Consider the following 17,693-nt stretch of genomic DNA (forward strand, 5'->3'; position numbering starts at 1 on the left):
AAAATTACCTAAACTAGTTTAAATTAGGAGAAGAAATTATAAAGAAAACATAGCTAAGTAAAATAAGCTAAGTCTGCCACTAGTGATGTATAAAATAAACTGTTTGCAGATGTCTATCAATCATTTTGTATGCCTGTAAATCACCAGCACTGGCTATCAGATCTAGCACAGGAAGACTCCCCCTACAGATCTATCTCACTAGCTGCAATTTTCATTTTAGTAATAAAATCATCAAGTGCTGCCAAGTGTTAACACATTATTCTTAAACGGAACCAATTTGTACCAAATTTGCAACTGTTACATATATTCCAGGACAGAATTACTGGAATAATTTGGTATGGCCTGACTTCTCCATCAAATATCAGATGACGTAATTCTCTTATAAGCAGAAGTGAAAAACTGCAATGCTTTTCTCAAACCAAGATCCTAATCCCATCTTTCTTCTTGTCCTACATGTCACATTTTCAGAACAAAATCCAGTCTTTACCTTCCACATGTTACTACCTGTCACCCTTACCTCCACAACCTGCCTCCTTATTGATACCATCCCTCCATTCTCTAATGTCTCTCTCTCATACATTCCTAAATCATAATAGCTGCTGTATGGAGCAAGAACTCTTAGCCTTTTCATCTCTTTATTTTTACATGCAGCGATGTCCAGAAAGCAACAAATAAAATCTCTAGAAACTTGTTTTGTTCAAGTTTCAAATTTTCAGCACGACACTTATCATATCACCTGATTATTTTCTTCATTATACTCAGATGCCTTGATTCTGCTTTGATGGATCTATCTTGGAGGTACAGAAAGGGAAAAGGCCACTATGTCTTTTTTCATTCACAGGTCATCACTGTGTAATATAAACTACATTTTGTATAGTATGAAAATACTTGTGCAACCATTTAAAGTTTATCACATTAATTATCAATGTAAATATTTAACATTTTTAGCCTGTAAGACCAACTCACGAAGTAAAACCATCCTCAAGGAAACACCAGAAAATTCTTCCTTGTTTTTTCCTTTTTTTTCTACCTTTACTTTTCACAATTGCATATGTGAAAATTTATGTCAGTAAGAAAAGATGTTGAGGCATATATACCTATTAATGACTGAACTATTAGAAGTGAAACAAAAAAAAGGCAGATTATTTTATTCATTAAATATTGTGTTCTTCTATTAAGAGAAAAGTAGCTAACATGTTATCAAAAATCTACTTTAAATTATATCAAGTTAATTGCAAGGTTAACCAGATCATGTAGTAGAGAGCTCAGTTCGGTAAAAATTTATGAGAAATTTTTAATATGAATATCATGTGTAACAAGTCATTAACATATATTTAAGTAAAACATTTTTAGGATGGAATTTTTGTTTCAAAGTATTTTTACAGGCTTTTGGGCTAAATAATAGGTAGATTTATTATATAGATGAATAATTTCTCCATTTTACCACACTGTTGTAACATCAGAAAAAGACAATGTATGCATTAATCTCTGCTTCACTGTGGAAATTTGGTGAGATGGTTTCAGAAAGTGACTTTATGTAATAAACCTCATCTTTTGCACAGAATTCAACTTTCTTTCCCCTTGGAGTCACTGCAATGGCATACTAAACTTCCTTCTGTGCAAGTGCACAAGGTAGTCAAAGAAGGAAAATGGTAAATCTTACAACTGACATTCATAATGTGTCAAAATTACCACACTTATTTAGTGATGTTAAAGATTGACCTTTTCCATCTTTGCTTTCTCATTTTAACCTATAAATTTGACAAGAAGAAATGTAACTAAAGCAAATAGTATTTTATTAGAAAAAAATGGATTTTTTCTACAGTATTTCAATATTTTACTTCTCTTGATTATTTTTCCTGTAATTTTTTTCTGTCCTAGGCCATATGTGTATTTATTAGTTTTATGTGTTGGCTGTAATGACAAGATAGAACTGGGTCCTCATGACTAATGGATGAAGGAAAGGTGTAAAGAAGACAAAGCCAGGTTTTTTCAGTGGTGTCCAGGGACAGGAAAGAGGCAATGCCTTCCAGTTTCAACAATTCTGTGACTCTGTGAGTAGTGATGGGATGTTGCTGCACTCGTTTCTGTTAAAAGAAACAGAATCCAAACAAATCCAAAGTATGAACTGCTTGAATTTTTATGATTAATGACAGCAGTAGGCGGCTGAAACTTTTGCGACATTTATCACAACATCGAGGTTTCCCAGAGAACCTGTGGATGACCCATCCATGGAAGAGTTCAAGGCTAGTTTGGAGGGGCTCTGAGCAACCTGGTCTACTGGAAGTCATCCCTGCCCATGGCAGGGGATGTTGTAACTGGATGACCTTTAAGATCCCTTCCAAATCAAACCATTTTATGATAACATTTCTGACATCCTGTACACAGTAGTAGCATTTTTACCAATTGAAAACCTTTCTTCCTTGAAGGTAAATATAATTTGTAGCTCAATTTGTTGAACCACTCTTAAGTAATTTTGTTATATATTTTTTTGCGAAGGTATAAAATTAAATTGCATGCATCGAAAGCATCGCCCTCAACTGCAGTGCAATACAGCTAACACACAACAAAGCAAAAGAATAATCAATTCAGGAAACCAAGTTCAATATGGCAACAGTAATGAGCTTGGTTTCAAATTGTGGCAGGGAATAAAAACTAACACAAAGAAAAAAAAGACTGTTATTGATGAGCAATACAATAGTATAACAAATACTGCACAGTTTTTTTTACAGGTAAAGACTATATTGCACATGCCGCATGATTATTTTTACCACTCAAAGTAGGTACTTAACTAATAAGTAATAAAACTACAAAAAATCATGTTTGGATGAAAAGCAGTATTTAGAAAACTTCATATTTCTGCAAGACACTATAAATTATTTAAATGCATTTTTCAGAAATAGCTTTCTAAGAAATCGCTTTCTAAGAAATCATTTTTATCAACTACTCACATGGCTGATCTCATACAAAAATGTACCATGTTACTCAATGCAATATATTTGTCATAGATGATTCTATCTCAAAACACTACTCTTTTGAGTACTGTGAAGAAATAGGCATTTTTGGACCACCCAGCATATCTAATAGCTGCAGTATCAGTATTGAAATTGAGAGTTTTAACTAAAACAGTGATGTGAAAACTGGTAAATCCAGCTAAAAAGGTCTCTTAGTCAGGATGCTTCCTGGATAGCATATGGGAAAACAGAGAATTTTCCAAAGGACATAGCTTAATGCCTTTTTTCCAATAAAAGGAGTATTGTCCACAGGAATTTGCACCTGGTGATACAGAGCAGTCAGAAACAGTAGCATCTTACATAATGTGTACACCTGGGAGGACAAAATTAAGTGAGGGCTGTGAAAACTTCCAACTGGTCAAGGACAGTTTGAACACAACAAAGGGAAAACTGTAAGGCCACATAGACAGTCTTTCAAGGATCATAAATGTTGCTCATTACTGGCTTGTTTAAAGCTTTTCCAACTTAGCAATGATGTCAGGGCACCCTAACTAAGAATAACAATGTGATGAAAGATGATCCAGCACACTGAACATGTCAAAATTAAGATTTTTCTTTCTCCAATGATAATTATGCAATGAAAAATTTGTGAAACCCAAGAACTAATGTGTTCTCTCATCACAATTTTTCTTTTATTCAGGTCTGTGTTATGCTTTTAAAGACAAAAAATTACCATTTAGAAATGTAAACATCTGCATAGGAAAACTAACTTTGAGAACCTGATACTGTATGTAAAATCAAGTTCACTAGGGTTTATACATTTAGCTTCCTCAGGCTCTCTTGAAAATCTCATCTTAGTATATGGCCTGCTTTACCTTTTTTATGTATTTCTCTGATGTTTTTTTATTTAAAAGAATATTTATTTCTCTGTCTATAATAAATATGTAGATAATAACTATAGGCACATTTTAATGTATTCTACCACATAAGAACTTTTCAATTGATTACTTATTACTATCATCCAGTACACACTAGGACTCATATTTAAAACCAAATTTTACAGTTAATGAAATCCATTAATAAATAATATTTGAAAATGGTATTTTATATTGATGCAACTTTGATTTATTTTGCATACTTTGTATAAGGAAAATTAAACATAACAAAACACAAAGATGACTTTGTAGGAAGAAATCCTTAAAAATACCCCCGGGTTCCCTACAATTCATGTCTGCTCAGCATTTCCTTCAGATAAAAGTCAGGGTTAACTGTGTCCAGTTCATATCAAACCTGATAATCTCTTCCTCTCCTGGAGAACTGCTCTTGTCACCAGGAGCAACCCCAACAGAGAACAAGGATAAAGCATGGAAATTCTGTGCAATCCTACTGTCAGTTTAAATCTCTGATAGGGGTCAGTAAGTAAAAAGATGAGACAGTGGCAGAGAGCACTCTGTGCCTTCATTAGGCCTGTTTGACTGAGCTGGCATTTAAGGATGTGATGGAAACAGTTTCCTCTCCTGACTACACAAGCTGTCAAATAAATAATAAAATATAAAGAAAAATGCTGTATTTTTGTTACTAGCTCACAGAAGGGCATAGCTGCATTGTTTATTTTCATCTAGAAACTGGAGAACAATATCAAGAATTATGTCCTGCTTGTTTATTTATATTTTAATTTTGAAATAGTTATTAAAGGTTTATATGAGAATATTTTTAAAAATAATAAAAATTTCTGTTAAAATGGCTTAACTACAAAAGTTAGCCATACCTGAATAAATTCTCCTCAAAACTTGTTCAGAAGAGAACAAAAGCAAAATAATGGAAGAGAAAAACCTAAAATTTTTAACAGTTTTATGCAATTTTGTAAATGAATATTTGGGGAAAAAAAATCTAAAAGCCCTGATAGCAATGTCAGTAGCTGCAATTAATATGCTGAAGAAATGCCTCTTGGGAAATATTACAAGGAAAATCAAATTTATTCAATACTGACTTAACAGAATCCCCCCATTTTTACTAGTTCACTACAAAAATACGAATTAGCTGTTTAGTTTTTGAACCTGAACCTTTTGCTGAAATTCCCCAGCCTGGAACTTTTGAAGTGCCATAACTGGAATGACAAATAACCATGACACTGCTTCATAAAGGAAGGTATTGGGGAACTGGGGAAGGGACTGTCAGCGCTTTGGACAACCCCATGGAAATGGGGGCAATGAGGTGCTGAAAGATTCTTTGAAGGGGCTGTTCTGTCACAGAAGTTTATGGCAGAGACCGGACTGATGGGAGATGAGGCTGGAAAGAGGCACTTCCTCCCGGAGACATTATTTTAAAGAACAGGAGAATTCTTCACCATTAAACATGTATTTTCTTTCCTGGGCAAGACAAGTAAGTTATATTTGAAACTCATACACCAGTGCAAAGTTATTTGCAAAGGAAAGCAAAAAATTTCTCACTCTCATTAATCAGAATATGAGACAAACCTATATTGTATCACCCCAGAAATACCTGCTTTGCATCATAAAACTACTTGACTTAAAGGAATTGAGGAAAGTTGTATTTCTGTTATTCAAACAACACCTGTGCTGAAGAAGAATTACATTTGGGTTAAACCTCACTATCAGTTAAGTATTTAAAACTCCAATTTTAGTAATATCATAATAAAAATCTTGTGTTACACATTAAAAATAATTGTTACAATGTGTGATTTCTCTGATGATAGAATAACATTCCTGTGTTCTTTATAAATTGTGTTTCCTCAGAGGATTTTAGAACGGTAGAAAATTTTGTGCTGGATCAAAAACTGTGTCTACCAAAGCATAAATTCATACTTTAGGTTATTCCATTTTCTCATACATTATATTTGATTGTTCCCACAGACATTCAAAATTAATTCTGCCATGCCATAATAAGACTATGTTCCTTTTAAATTCTTTTCACCTCTTCTAAAACTTTTACTCTGAAAGGAGTCTTAGGTTAAAATAATGTATTGTGTTTCATAACATGTGGTGCAACATACCTCTCTCTTCTGAATACAAAACATATTAATATTTAATGTTAAAGCATAGCTCTAACACAACCATAATCAAACCACGTATTTCATATCATTATGTGTAGAGTCAGCAAGAATTTAAAGAAACTTCACTTAATTTGCATATTTATCTAGTTTTTTTTTTCTTTTATATACATACAAAAAATTATCATTGCACTCATTAAAGAAAACAAATATAGCAAATTAAGATTTATTTCTTAGGTCTTCTAGGTTGGCAAATCTCTCCATTCCTAACACCTAAAAATTCTTTTGACCATTCCTCATTTTCCTTTCAGATTTGTATTCTATGCCACAATGCATTGCTTCCCTGCCAAAAAAGAACATACAGCTGTATAGTGAAAGCACTTTCAGAACTCCTCAGGAAATCACTCCGTGGTCTGCAATCATTACTTTTATTTCTGTGCCACAGAATCCTATTCCAGCTTTTATCTTCCCACTGGAAAGAATTTTTCTGTTCAAAGACTAAGTTCAAAAGGGCTCACACAAACTCTATTGGAGACATAAAATAATTGTATCAGGAAAATTTCTAGATAAATGGAACAACAATGAAATAAAAAAGAAGGATGTTTATTTGCTTGTTTTCATTTTTTGAAGACCTTGGCTCGTGAATTTGAAGAACAGTTGAAGAAGCAATTACCTGGTGAATTTTTTTTTATATTTCAGATTTATATCCTCTGAATGGCTTCTCAAGCATCAGACTCTTCTAAGAAAAAATAGTCTCCTTTTCTCCTGGATAAAATGCAAGAGCTTGGAATAAAGACAATCTCTAAAAGAGACTGTTACAAACATGGTAACTCCAGGAGGGGTTATAATAGTGGCTAGAGACCTTTTAGGGATTAGTAAATCAGAGGACTCAGAAACAAAAAATAATATTTGTTGAATCTTAGAAGGTTAAGCCCAAGGCTGAGCTGCTGCTCAAATCAGCCCTTACTTTATCCCGCTGAATACTTTTCATTCCCAGTGGTTTCAGCTAGCCCAGAGACTTGAAGTTATTAAGCTCAGACTTAAGTTAATGGATAATACCACTGGAATATGATTTCAGAAGAAATCCTGTCCTACTTAAGTCACCAACACACCAACAAGGCTCTTGTTAATTTCAGAAAAGACAGGATTCTTCCACAGAATAATGAACTACAGGACATTCTTTCTTCATTTATACAAGTTTAATCATGAATTACTGTGAAAAAACGACCTTCCATTAAGAATGTACTTTTTTTTTTTCTTTTAAAACAAATTTAAAAGAGAAAACAAAACATTAGAACTTACATTCAATATCAAGGTACATGCTCTTTTGGTGCCCACCAATTCTACTTGCCGCTTCACAGTCATATCTCCCTGAATCTGACAACTTCACATCTTTAATATGCAGTGACGATTTTCCATGCTGCCCTTTGACTTCTATACGGCCATCTGGGCTCTGTTTACATTGATTCAGGAAAAAAGAAGGTTTTATATATTTATATATGTATATCAGTGTAGAATTTATATATTAAACACTATTGATAAGAATGACTGAAAGCATCTCTTCACCTGTGGTGAAGTTATTACTGACAGCTAAGCAACTTCTAAATTTTCCAAATAAATTTAAAAAAAATGTAGAAAAACATGTTCTCTTTCTAGGCAGTATAATCAAAGGAGTAAGTACATGCTTAAAGGAACATTGTCAAGGGAAACCACAAAACGTATAAAATTATGATTGCAATAGTGAACTGCATACTCAAAACTTCTTTATGATCTCACTCACTGTGTTATGATGGTGTGGTTAAGAAAAATGCACAGATACAACATTATATCTTAGATTACAGACAGCATTATCTGTGGTCCTCACAACCGCAGCTCTGAAACTGAATGGAAGTAATGCCTCAGACAATGAGCAAATCCCAGAAGCTCACAGCTGTTAAAAAAACTTGAACCATAAATGCAACTAGAATTTCTGGATTTCAGTTCCTTTTCATTCCATGGAAAAGGGCAAGGGAGAAAAATGAATGCTACCTTCCAATTTTCTAGAATATAAATTTTATAAAAATCCTTATCCATAACGACTCTCCTTCCCCCCTCACTGTCCCTCCCCACAAAATTATTTGAATTTAAAGGGTATACAAATATTAGGGAAAACTAAATAAAGCAATTTAAAGAAAAAGTCCTGTTTTGATGCTTTAACCTTCATGAAGTATTATGCCTGAGGAAAAATAAGTTATTTTCTTCTGCTCTTTACTTATAGAATCATACAATACTTTGGGTTGGAAGGGGCCTTAAAACCCATCTCATTCCAACCCCTCCTGCCTGGGCAGTGACACCTTCCACTACACCAGGTTGCTCAGAGTCCCATCCAACCTGGCCTTAAACACTTGCAGGGATGGGACAGCCACAACTTCTCTGGGCAACCTTTGGGAAATTTGTTGTACTTTGTTGTCTCACTTTTTTTCTGTTTAAGGGAAAAAACTCCACAAGTGGTTAAAAATACGGATATTAACCTACTTTCATTATAGTAAGGTAGAAAAGGGACGAAAACTCAGTAACTGTATCGCTGCATGACATTAGACTTGAAGCAGATTTTTATGTTCATTCTATAGTACAAACACTCAAGTTTATTGCATTTTACACTAAATACTCACCAAGTGGCAGCTGATGTTTAAGTGGCTGAGCTTTTAGCTCAGTACAATTGTTCCTTGATCTAATACAGGAAATGTGCACACAATTTAGATCTTAAAAATATTTGATGTAAAGCAGTCAAATGAAGCATGCTGTTTATCATGATTTCTACAGAAAGAAAAGTGCTCTGATCCTTTGTCAGAATCCAAATAGACTGAATTTTGTTTCCTGTGAAAATGACTCAGCATAGGTACATAAATGAAAGTTCTTGAATTCTAACCCAGGAGCCAACATAAACCTCTTTGGACTAGTAAAAATCAGCAAATAAATTATCATCTTTATACTGAAAATTTTATTTCCACAATATGCTTAAAAAAGGAAAATAAAAGTCATGATGTTTCTAGTAAATTTGTTACAGTAGTCAATGTCATGGCTTTTGGAAGGAATTCTTGGGATAATTAAAATGCAATTTCTTTAAAATAAAACAGTAAGTAGTTTTCTAATGTCTGATATACAAAGAACTTGTTTACATATAAGTACTTTCTATGACATAGTTAATAACAGTTATAGGAATTTTCTTCCTTTTTTTAAAATATTAAGCATGTAATACCATGGTCAAACTACATTATTCCTACCTAAAGCAGCAATTTAATTTCTGATTTTACCTTGATGACAAATATTTCCTTAAGAAGTTACATTTAAAACTGTGAAACAACCTGTGGCAATGACTCATAGATACTATAGTAAATACTTAATTAATGATTCATTAGTTCAATACTAATCTCAAATACTTTAATTCACTAATATATATTTCACTATAAGTAATTCCATATATCCCTAAGCACATACATGAGTACTAATAGATGTTATAAAACAAAGTAATAATAAAAATAAGCACAAAGATCCTTAAATTAAATGGCTTTTCAAGTACTTTCTCAATCTCATTTTAGTTTATCTAATTATTTTCTAATACTGATGAAAAAAAATTAGTCTATACTCAGTATAATTTTCCTATGTTCTCAGATTCTCTTATTCGAATGCAGATATGTAATATATCTTAGATTTATAGGTAGGACAAAACCCAAGCTAATTATTACTCTGAATGATAGGAGATTTTCACATATCATTTATTCTTATAATCAAATATATTGTAAGAAACATCGTAAGAGGGATTTACTAGATTCAAAGTCCATAAATGAAACAACAATTGTAGCCAAGAAAATTTCACTAGAATTATCATAAAAATATGCCTTTACTAAAGAGAACTTCTACTTTTTTAAAGTTCTTGTGTTAAAATTGCTTACTAAATCAAACAAAATTTCTAAAATGTGTTCTGTTTCATTGCTTATAATATATATTATACTGTCACTTCCTAATAAACAGTTTAAAAAGTCCTGTTCCCTGAGTCTATTCTGCAGATGGATAGGTGTACAAATCCATCTTTTTTTTTTTTTTTTTTAAAACATGGTGCAACGCCTGATTAAAGCTATACTGATAGGCTGGCATTCCTGAAAACAGAAACACATGAAAGAAAACAAGAGTGTAAATACAGACCAAGAAAATTCCATTAACAAAGAAACAATTAACTAAATATGTAAATGAAAGGAAACATTTTGATGCAGGCATCTCCACCTGTGAGAGGAATCCCAGAATATGCTGGAGATTACCACATGAAATCAAAAACTCTAGTTAGTATGGGGAAGTTTCAAAAGGACTTCAAAAACACTGGTGTAGCTGTATTATATTCCTTTATAGTATAAGTCAGATAAGAGAGATCTGGGTAAATAATTCAAGGACATGTGATGACACAAAAAATTACAATAACAGTGCAGCACCAAAACATGAAGAGACACACATACAGGAGCACTACATCTGCCCAGTAATCCTCAGGAGAAATCCCCACCAGGAAAAAAGCTTTGGAGCTGCCAATGGGCCAAAACCAAAATATAGACATAACCTCTACAAATTAACAATCTCAGTAACTCTCAAGCTTGCCTGAAACAATAATAGACACCTACTAAATTGGGATATTCTTTTTTTTTTTTTTCCTTTCAAATGTTATAGCATGAGAGATGTAGAACCTGTATTTTATTTTACTGCTTAATATTAATAAAGAGCATAAAACGGACAGAACAAACCCTTAGACAATCAGAATAATCTCTGTGGCCCAATATTCATGATTTGTGCTCATTCACTGAATTAGTCAGTATCTCCTACTACCATGGAGCATGAACAATCATTGAGGTCTCAAAAGAAGGAGGTTAAGACAGTTCCATACAGATTTACACATTCTTCAGAAAGAACAACTATGTTAAGAGACACTTACACTCTTAAGACATTGGAAGAAGGACAAAGCCTTCAGAAGTTACATTTTCACATCATTTTAGAAATCATATTAAAATCTTAAATAAAATATTTTTCATGGTTAATGTTAATTGGAGAATTTCATAGAAATCATAAATAGAAGTGGGGATTTTGAGGCTCTGGTGGTGGGTTTTTTTTCCCCACAACTTCATCACCAGCATAAAGCTGAAATACAAGTGAAAAATCTTCAGCAGAGACTTTGAAAAATGTTTTACTTAGGTAAAGTAATCTTGTGATTTTATCCTCTTAAAAAGCACATTCCCTAAGTTAAGAAACAGAAAAGCCCTTTTATTTTGAATACTGATAGCAATCTAGTTCTCTGTTGTTGGTAAAGAAAACTTTTCTATAAAGGTCTCCAAATAAAACTATCCAAAATGACACCACATAAAAAGTAACTTCTGGGAAATAACAAAAAGGTGAAAATTTTCTGCACTTGCAATATTCTTACCTATGTAGTTAAACACAAATGACTCCTATGATAATCAAAAAATGAGAGATATTGCATAATTTGAGATTAGTGCTACAGGTTCTGTAAAAGTAAATATATATTTTTGGTTTTGATAAAATTCTTGTCATACCATACGTGTTTTTCTACTCCTTGACTTCTGTCATGCTTTTCCTTCCTGAATGTCTCAGATAATTTGTAGTTCCACATGTGAATATTCCCAAAGGTGTGACCAGCTGATGCTGACCTGACTGGTCTAAGCACAGCTTCAAAGTCAAGAGCCAGAGCTCCCAAGGCAGTACCAGAACAATAACTCTGAATTTCAAGGGTTCCACATGCAGAGAGGATGGGGATGTGATGAGACAACATCCACAAGGAGACAAGGACAGCTTCTGGAACAGAATAAATTATTCAGGTACCATGGAGTGTTCAATCTGCAAAAGTCCACTGCCATTTAGTAAAATCAGTGGAAGTTTTCAGGAGGGGAGAGTTAACTGATTACGACGCTCAGAAATTGTCCTTCACTTACTAACTGTAGAAAGCTGCGCTGGGGCAGAGGTGGATGGTGTGGTTAGTGGATGAGTTTGATTTATCAGCCAATGCTCCAGCTCCCACTGAGGAAATGTAGAATCAAATGAGATGAAGTTGTAGGGCTGCCAAAATTTGCATTTTGAGTTGGCTGAAAACAAGAATGGAAGGTAAGAACAGTTGCAGAAATTGGTAACTCATTTGTAGCTGGATTTTAGTAATATTGCTTGGATGGTTAGAGCAGCTGACTTCCTTCCTAGAGTTTACCATTTGGCTGTCAAAGTACTCCTTCAACCCCTGAAGTCCAAGTACAAGACTGCAAGCAAAAAAATCCCTTCATTTAAAATCTAGACAAGTTGAAATACCTTTATTTGGTTTTCTTCTAATGTTGAGAACTTATTCTTGAGCAAAGTGCCATCACTGTCCATAGTTAAAATGCTACAGGTCAGTTTTGCCTGTCATATTTCCCAAATATGTCTTCTGACACCTTGTGTACTTGAGTATCATTTTGGATGCACACTGCATATATTAACCACAGAAAAGATGAAGAGGTAGTGGCTTAGAACTGAGACTCTTTTTTCTTTTGCAAAACATGGAGCAACATAGTAAAGAACAGTCACTGTAAGAATGTGTAACTTGAGTAAAAGCTGCAGGTATTTTAAATTTCCTGCAAAGGATCTGTTTCAGATGCACATGGTTGAAGATCCTCTTACCGCAGGGGGGAAGGATTGAAAAAAAAACCTGGTTCTTCCTTCTTTGGATAAAATTGTTAAAAATTGCCAACTCATTATGTTGTCTTGGTCATGTTTCCAGTAACATCACTGAATTTTCAAGAAGAAAACAAATACTAATTAACACAATCATCTTTGGAATTTCACAAATAACAATATTTTAGGAAGTTTTCTGATTTCATGTTGTGCTCGCATCCACATGAGATGTAACTTGAGGTCATATACTTCAGGCTGATGCTTCTTATATGTGAAATTTAAGCAGATCTTAATTGCCCATGAAAATGTTTCTTGAAGCAGCATGAAAGATAAGAACTTCTGCAACCTGACATGCTGATACTAAATGATGATGAAATTCCAGAACTCTGTTAAATGTATGTGACCAGCAATTCCTAGTCTGAAAATCTACCTTTGATGATGAGAGAAAGGGCTGTTAGTCACAACAGCCATCATCGTGTAGAAGCTGATGGAAGCTCCCTTCTGGATTATGGATGGTATATTCACAATATTTCCCATTCTCTTCAGGTAAATGTATTCTATCCATGCACCTGTTGGAGACAGCAGAAAATTCCAGAGTATTGCTATGTGCATATGCCTTAATGTCCAGTGAATCAGAATAATGCTACAGCAGTGTCTTGGACTTCAGTGATTTTTATAGGAGACCTTGTGATATTTTAAAACTTCAGCTTGTTAATTATATATGTCAGCATGCTGCAAATTCCTGAATTTCTAGGAGTTTGTTTTTCCATAAAGATGAAATTATTGAAGCACTTATTGTTTGTAGATCTATAGTGTAGCACCAGGGAAGTCACAAGAAAACCTAATGTTGAAGAAAAAAATACTGTTGTTTTGAATTTCAGTTCAGCTGCAGACACACCAGTTACTTTTATAGAATTCAGATTGTAAATGGCAGCAGGCTCTATGCAGATTGTTACCAGCATGATCAGTCTCAGGAAAAAACGTGTTCTTGAATGCTTTGCACAACTTTTAGAAATTATGAACTGATATTTCATTCATTCATGCTGGCATTTCTTTCAGACTTAAGTCATTATGCAAAGAGATGACACATGAAATCCTGACACCAAACACTTACTAAGACATTAAATGGAAAACTGAACTTCTTTCCTTCATTGCTTTTTACTCAAAAATGAATATGTAAGAAAAATATTTAAGAAAGAAAAAATGATGAGCAGCCACTCAAGAGTAATTATGCTAAAGATGCAAATCCTAGATGTAAATCACAAATCTTAATGATGCAAATCACAAGATATAAATGGTTGATGAGTTTTAATGGCAAAAATATTAGCATCATATCAAATAAACTTGTAGAGTAGAACAAGCATTAGTGTTGGCCATGATAAATAACAATAGTAATCTCAAATGAGCGTTTATAAGTACAGAAGAAATACTACAGTTTGAATAATTACATAAGCACTTTGTAATGAGAAATCCTGTCTCCCTCATAAATACTGTATTTAATGGCTTTATTCCTAAGGATTTTGCTGATCTGAATCTACTCCAACACTGCTATGATGCCATTAAAATATGTGACTCAAATGGATTCAGGCCAGCAAAATTCTCAGGAATCTTTAAGTACAATATTCTTATTCAATACAGACCTCACATAAAACAGACACTAAAACCAGTGATTTTACTATACAACTGCATCTTAGTTTAAAGAATCCAATTTTATTGTAACTTGGGACTAGAGGTGGTAGTTCTGTAACTTTAGTGACCAGCAAGTGAGAACACGGGGAAAAAAGTAAAAAGGAAAGAAACCAAAGAAACCTGTGGCAGGACACACATGAAGACAAAGCATGTAAACTTACTGCATTACAAAATGAACAAAAATAACTTGAAGCTGACCCAAGGCAGGGTGAGGGTGAATTGTTGATCCTTTTCTACTTTTTTTTTTTTTAAAGAAAAGCAAGCACTGTCAGCTTGCCTCTGGTTTCTGGGTGATTATAACAAGGAAAGGAAAACTAAGAAGCTTTTGCATAACAATTTTAACTATAGTGTTGTTTTTTCCCCTTTATTACTTAGATAATTTGAATTAAAATCTTCAAGTTATTATAACTGAACTAAGAATAATTGCTTGGTTTATTTTGTTTAAACTGGTATTACTTGGACCAATAACAAATTCTTAGACATATACAGATTGTATATCCCTCCTGCCCATGAAACTTTAAAATTACTACTACTGCAAGAATTTCAAACAGAGCCTAATTCATGTATATATACGTTAATTTCATTTTCACAGAATTCATATTCCAACCTTGACACAGTCTAGCTTTAGTTGCAGGGGGAACTGATGTAGTGAGGTATGCAGAAAAAAAAGGAAGAGAAAAAAAAAAAAGGTTGTTCAGTAACTGTATGCAACTTGAGATCCCTCACAGTTTACTGTAAAGTTGATGTTTATTTTACTAAAATTATTATGGCTAGACAGCAAATAGGAAGTCTGTCTGGAAACTGGGATGAGGCAGAGACCTGAAGGGGCGTATGTAAGCAGCAAGGCTCCCTTAGGGGAAGGAAAGTCACAGAAGGCCAGAAAAAGGCACAGCTTGAGTCACGAGGTGAAGGGAACTGTCAGCAGGACAGATCCTGACCTCACAGATCATAAAGTCTTTGCTCACAAACCCTGATAATTCTGGAGGGCTTTTTGCAACTGAAAAAACAAAAAGGAAAATGTAGTAGCAAGCAAAATGGAGAAAGTGAGGTAACCTGGACATAACTGAAAGGGCATTTGTTTTCAAGTAATTTTATTTAGTTGATGTCCTGAATGCAGTTCTCAGTTTCTCTATTTACATTTCTATATTTATAAATATGGCTATACATAAAAGCTTATGCTGGATATATCACCTAAATTGTATGTTTGCTATTATGGAAAAATGTCGTGCTACTAGGGTTTGAAATAGGTTGGGAAGGAGATATTGCAAGATGGCAGCACAAACACCCATATGTCATTCTCCTGGGGAAAGTCTCATTGAGAAACAAAATCTTTAAGTCAATCTATTGCTTATTTGCAATCAGCTGCCAGGATTCCTGACTCAGCTGTACACATTAGGAAATAGATTAATTATTATCAGAAGTTATGTATTAGTACATGGCTGAAGAAACAGATCTGTAGTAACACATTAACTGAAGAGACTATGTGGATAAATTAATGACAGCTGAAATATCAGTCATAGCTCTAGAACTCTCTGGTATGCAGGTAAATTGGGAGGAAAGACTGGGACCTGGAAGAAACATAATCATTTTCTGGGTGAGGAAGAAAAGGAAAAGGAGGAGTGAGTCAAAAAACATGAGAAACAGCCTTTTAACCAAGTAATATAACCCTGAGGACTTTAACGTTATGTATAAGCTACCAATAGGACATACTAAAGCCTGTTAGATGATCATCTTGCAGTAAAGATTTCCACATGCTGTTAATTCATTGAATTTTTTCATAAATGTCACAACTTCATTTGCACAAGCAGGAATTTATAGAAAGACAAAAAATCATCTTATTGCTAATAACATTATTTATGCAACACTTAGAAATTTTAATAGCACAGGTTGAGCCCATGCATAGATGGGAGTTCTTTTGACCATAAATCAAAACTCAGACCTATTGCCCATTTATGGGGTCCTAAGAAATACTGTTTGCTGAATTTTATAAGTTGTCAGTAAGGGATGGTGGAAAGAGTCTACACTTTTCCCAATGTACAGAAATAACACTTTAGATGAACTTTCACAGCCTCTTAACTAGCAAGACATTCACTGGTACATCATCATTTTCCTGTTAAAGTACCATAATTTCACTGTGTTTGAAATGTGAGAACTGGTATTAGAAGCAAAAATAGTTTATGAGTAGATGCACATGGAGAGATTGCACAGTGAGAATGTGACAGGAAAATATGTGGTTTTTTATAAGCATACGAAGGACATTAATAAATTATCAAAACCTAATTTTCTTACACAGAGCTTAGATAAAAAAACAAACAACGTATTGAAAAAGTTAAGTCAAAAGACTTAAATTCTCCTAATATATACAGGTACTCAAACTGCCTTTCAGGTTAGGAAAACTGCAGACAGATTTTAATAGCATAAACCACATTTTTGCCAGCATTGCACTTCTGATTGTGCCATTGATTGTGCTCTCTCCCAATGTAGGCAGTATGTAGAAAATGCAACATTTCTTAAGTCTCTTGAGAAGGTCCTGCAGTACATCAGTGAATAATGATTCCAGCTGACTCCAGTCTACAAACTGTGGCTGTATTACCTAGTGTAGCATCAGGTGCAGATTTTCTATTTCACCAGACAGGCTACAGCTATTTGGAAGTTCTTAAACCATTAGCAAATAACACAACTGATACTTAGGCTGAAGCTCATGAAACAACCATTTGTGTTGCAGAAGAAATGAATGAATATTCCAGTCCAAGCTGCACTGGTATTGTAGGAAATGTTAGTCCATAAAATGCTCCCTGATAATTTCACTCTTTTTTAGTGTAACACACCTAATATCATCATTGATAACTAAATGGGAAAAAAACCCTAATATTGGAAGGGAAATAAATACCATTTCCAAGCCCTTATGGCTTTATTTCAGCAGCAAAAGCAACACTGCAATCCACAGAAAGTACCCAAAAAATACCTATTTGTTGCATAGGTAGTACATAAGCAAATGGATTAAATGGAAAAACATTTCTGAATTTTAAATACAAATTAGATGCAAAAAAGAGTATCCATTTACAGAAGAGATAACAATTTTGGACTTAATTTAAGGTATCCCATTAAAGAACTGCTTAAATTAGTCATGTTCTTAAATTATATCTTTCCCTAGGTTGTTTAAGCTTTTAATACAGAAGAGGTATTAAATTTTACATTTTCTTGCCCTTTTGTCTCCTTTAAATAATCAAGAACTTTGTCTCTGCTTACTTAATTCCTTCCCAGTAGAAAGTGACCCTAAAGTTTTACTGAAAGGAAAAAGGTATAGAAATGAGAGAATTCTGAGCTAGTGTAATACCAATGCAGACAGCCATCCACACAACATGGAT

At 33.8% G+C, this 17,693-nt stretch overlaps 1 protein-coding gene across 4 annotated transcripts in view; it reads right to left on the reverse strand.

The window, feature by feature from the left end:
• The window catches only part of NCAM2 (neural cell adhesion molecule 2), a 271,866-nt gene that overhangs the window by 82,121 nt on the left and 172,052 nt on the right, over positions 1-17,693 (reverse strand). For all 4 annotated transcript variants that reach the window (XM_069023979.1, XM_069023993.1, XM_069023984.1 and 1 more), the window contains exon 9: positions 7,267-7,417. In XM_069023979.1, coding sequence (XP_068880080.1) covers positions 7,267-7,417 — 151 coding nt within the window. The remainder of the gene's footprint in view (positions 1-7,266; positions 7,418-17,693) is intronic.

Source organism: Aphelocoma coerulescens, chromosome 1 (genome assembly GCF_041296385.1).
Source record: "Aphelocoma coerulescens isolate FSJ_1873_10779 chromosome 1, UR_Acoe_1.0, whole genome shotgun sequence".
Lineage (NCBI taxonomy): Eukaryota > Metazoa > Chordata > Aves > Passeriformes > Corvidae > Aphelocoma > Aphelocoma coerulescens.